Source organism: Nicotiana tomentosiformis, chromosome 1 (assembly GCF_000390325.3).
Source record: "Nicotiana tomentosiformis chromosome 1, ASM39032v3, whole genome shotgun sequence".
In the NCBI taxonomy this organism is placed as follows: domain Eukaryota; kingdom Viridiplantae; phylum Streptophyta; class Magnoliopsida; order Solanales; family Solanaceae; genus Nicotiana; species Nicotiana tomentosiformis.
Genome location: NC_090812.1, coordinates 109,958,191 through 109,961,716, shown reverse-complemented (window position 1 = coordinate 109,961,716; position 3,526 = coordinate 109,958,191). Strand labels below are relative to the sequence as shown.

The 3,526-nt window shown below is 46.6% G+C and overlaps 1 protein-coding gene across 1 annotated transcript; it reads right to left on the bottom strand.

Moving 5' to 3' along the window:
• Positions 1-1,468: 1,468 nt before the first annotated feature.
• LOC138908633 (uncharacterized) lies at positions 1,469-3,025 on the bottom strand. The gene is made up of 4 exons (XM_070199314.1): positions 2,801-3,025; positions 2,371-2,474; positions 2,111-2,231; positions 1,469-2,026 (listed from the first exon to the last, which is right to left on the bottom strand). The coding sequence occupies exons 1-4, from the start codon at positions 3,023-3,025 to the stop codon at positions 1,469-1,471; spliced, it is 1,008 nt and encodes a 335-aa protein (XP_070055415.1).
• Between the last annotated feature and the right edge of the window lie 501 nt (positions 3,026-3,526).

Genomic DNA, 3,526 nt, shown 5'->3' with positions numbered 1-3,526 from the left:
CTCCTACATCAAGACACATCCAATACCGATTTGAGAAGCATCACAATACATAGTATAAGAGCCTGAAGTTGAAGGTAAAAATAGAACTGGAGATGTGATCACGGTGGTCTTGAGCTTCTGAAAGATCTCCTCATACTCACCCGTCCACCTGAAAATAGCACCCTTTTGGGTTAATTTGGTCAAAGGCAATGCGATAGACGAGAAACTCTCCACAAAACAATGATAATAACCGGCCAAGCCGAGAATGATCCAAATATTCGTAGTTGATGACAGTCCGGGCCAACTCTAAAACACCTCTATCTTCTTCGGATCCACCTGAATCCCCTCACTGGACACCAAGTGCCCCAAGAACACCACTAAACTAAGCCAAAAATCACATTTGGAGAACTTAGCATAAAGTTTCTCCTCCCTCAACCGCTGAAACACAATCCTTAAAATGCTGGACATGCTCCTCCTGGCTACGACAGTACACCAGGATATTATCAACGAACACTATGACAAACGAGTCAAGATAAGGCTGAAATACACTGTTCATTAGATGCATGAATGTTGCTGGGTCGTTGGTCAGCCCAAACGACATCACGAGGAACTCATAATGATCATAACAAGTCCTAAATATTGTATTTAGAATATCTGAGTCCCGAATCTTCAACTGGTGATACCCAGACCTCAAGTTAATCTTGGAGAACACCCTCGCTCCCTGAAGCTTGTAAAATAGATCATTAATACGCGGCAAAGGATACTTGTTCTTGATTGTAACTTTTTTCAACTGCCTGTAATCAATGCACATCCGTATAGTACCATCTTTCTTCTTTACAAACAGAGCTAGTTCACCCTAAGGCGACACACTAGGCCTAATAAACCCCTTATCAAGATGTTCCTAGAGATTCTCCTTCAACTCCTTTAACTCAGCTAGTGCCATATGATACGGTGGAATAGAAACGGGCTGAGTGTCCGGCACCAAGTCAATTCCAAAGTCAATATTCCTGTCGGGCGGCATGCCCCGTCGGTCTGCAGGAAACACATGCAGAAAATCTCGTACTATCGGATCATAATCAACATTAGGAGTATCAACACCAACACCCCTCACAACGGCCAAATAAGATAAACAACCCTTCCCAACCATCCGATGGGCCTTCAAATATGAGTTCACTCTGCTGGGAACATAGTCTAGAGAACCTCTTCACTCAATCCTTGGCAACCCCGGCATTGCCAACGTCACGGTCTTAGTGTGACAATCCAGAACAGTATGACAAGGAGACAACCAATCCATACCCAAGATCACGTCGAAGTCCACCATACTAAGCAACAAAAGAACAACTCTAGTCTCTAATCCCCCAATAGTCACTACTCACGACCGATATACTTGGTCCACAACAATAGTATCACCCACTGGCGTAGATACATGAAAAGATGAAGCTAAGTACTCACGGAGCATATCCAGATAATGAGCAAAATACGATGATAATTACGAATAAGTAAAACCAGGGTCAAATAATACAGGGGCATCCCTGTGGCATACTGAGACAATACCTGTGATCACTGCATCGGAAGCAACAACATCTGGTCTTGCAAGAATAACATAGAATCTGGCCTGGCCTCCACCTGATCGACCTCCCCCTCTTGGGCGACCTCTAGCTGGCTGAGCCCCACCCCGAGCAGGCTGGGTGGGTGGTGAAGTAACTGGTGTTGAAGTCGCAGCCTGAATCCTCTGCTGCACTAGACCTCCCGGGCGATGAGGACACTTCCTCCACATATGCCCAAACTCCCTGCACTTGAAGCAACTCTCCGATGATGGTGGTGGTGGGGACTGAATCGAGCCCTGAGAACCAGAATAACCGCTTGAAGCACCCGGTGCAGATGAACCCTGAACTAAAGGAGCATGAGACGAACTCTGGGATAGAAGGGCACTGAGAGATGACTGACCCTGATGAGTACTGTATGAACCATGGTTGGATGATGCACCACGGTGAACTGGACGAGTCGTCTGAGCATGTCTGTAAGAACGACCCCGGCCGTGGTAGAACTGACCTCCAGAAGGAACACCACCAAAACCACCCGATCCATGAGGTCTTTTGGCCTCCCTCTCTCCACGGTCCTAACTGCGGACCATCTCTATCTGTCGAGCAATGTCAACCACCTCATCAAAAGTAGCACCAAACACCCTCTCCTGAGTCATAAGCAACCTCAGCTGATATGTGAGGCCATCAATGAACCTCCTAATCCTCTCCCTATCAGTGGGAACCATCCAAACTTCATGACGAGACAACTAAAAAAACCTCATCTCGTACTGCGTCACAGACATGCCCTCCTTTCGTAACTACTCAAACTGTTTGCCCAAGCTCTTCCCTGCGAGACTACAACACGAACTTCTCCAAGAAGAGAACGGAGAACTCCTGCCATGTAAATGGTGCTGCACCGACTGACCTGCGACTCTCATAAGCCTCCCACCATCTGAAGGCAGCCCCAGTAAACTGAAAAGTAGTGAACGAGACCCCATTGGTCTCCAGAATACCCGCAGTGCAAAGAATCCACTAGCACTTATCCAAGAAACCTTGGGCATCCTCTGACTCAGCACCGCTAAATGATAGAGGCTGAAGTCTCCCAAATCTCTCAAGTTTCCTCTCCTATTCATCAGTCATAACGGGGACCACTTGGGCCTGAGCACTTGCAACCGCCTAGGCTGGTAGTACCACCTGTGTCTGAAGTCCTGGATCATATGCTCTGGTGTACGGGCAGTGGGGGTATGAGTACCTCCTCCAGCCTAGGAAGTGGCTGGTGCGGCCTAAGTCGAAACCACCTTAGCAAGGCCCGCGCAAATAGTCAGAATCTGAGCCACGGCTTTCTTAAGGCCTTGAATCACAATGGGCACAATTGGTGCTTGAGCTGGCCCCACTGGCTCATCCACAACTGGAACCTGCTCCTGAACTGGGGTAACTGGCGGATCTGTAGGTGCTGCCCTAGTTGTTGTACGATCTGTACCTTTTACCCTACTGTAGTGCCTACCGCGACCTCGGTCTTTCATGGCCCTAGCTGGTAGTACTGGTGGTTATCCATCATGTCCGATAGCACGTGTCCTCACCATCTGTGAGAGAATAGAATACAGAAGTTTAGTTACCGGAATTAACAAATCCACACGAAAAGAATACAAAAATGTGAAGTTACTAATGGTTTGGCAGCCTCTCGAAGATAAGTACAGACGTCTCCGTACATATCCACAAGACTACTAAGCATTCTCATGACTCATGAGACCTATGTAACCTAGGATCTAATACAAACTTGTCACGACCCAAAATCCTAACCTGTCGTGATGGCGCTTATAATGGCACTAGGCAAGCCGACATTTTGAAATAATTCCAACACCTTTAATATGAATGAATTAAAGCAGTTTAAATAATAAAAGTTCTTATAAAAATAGGGATAGAAATCCAAAACACAACGCAGAAGTTCCCAACTATCGGGGTGTCACAGAGTACATAAGCATTTATACATCACAAAACTGGAAAATACTGTCTATGATAATCTG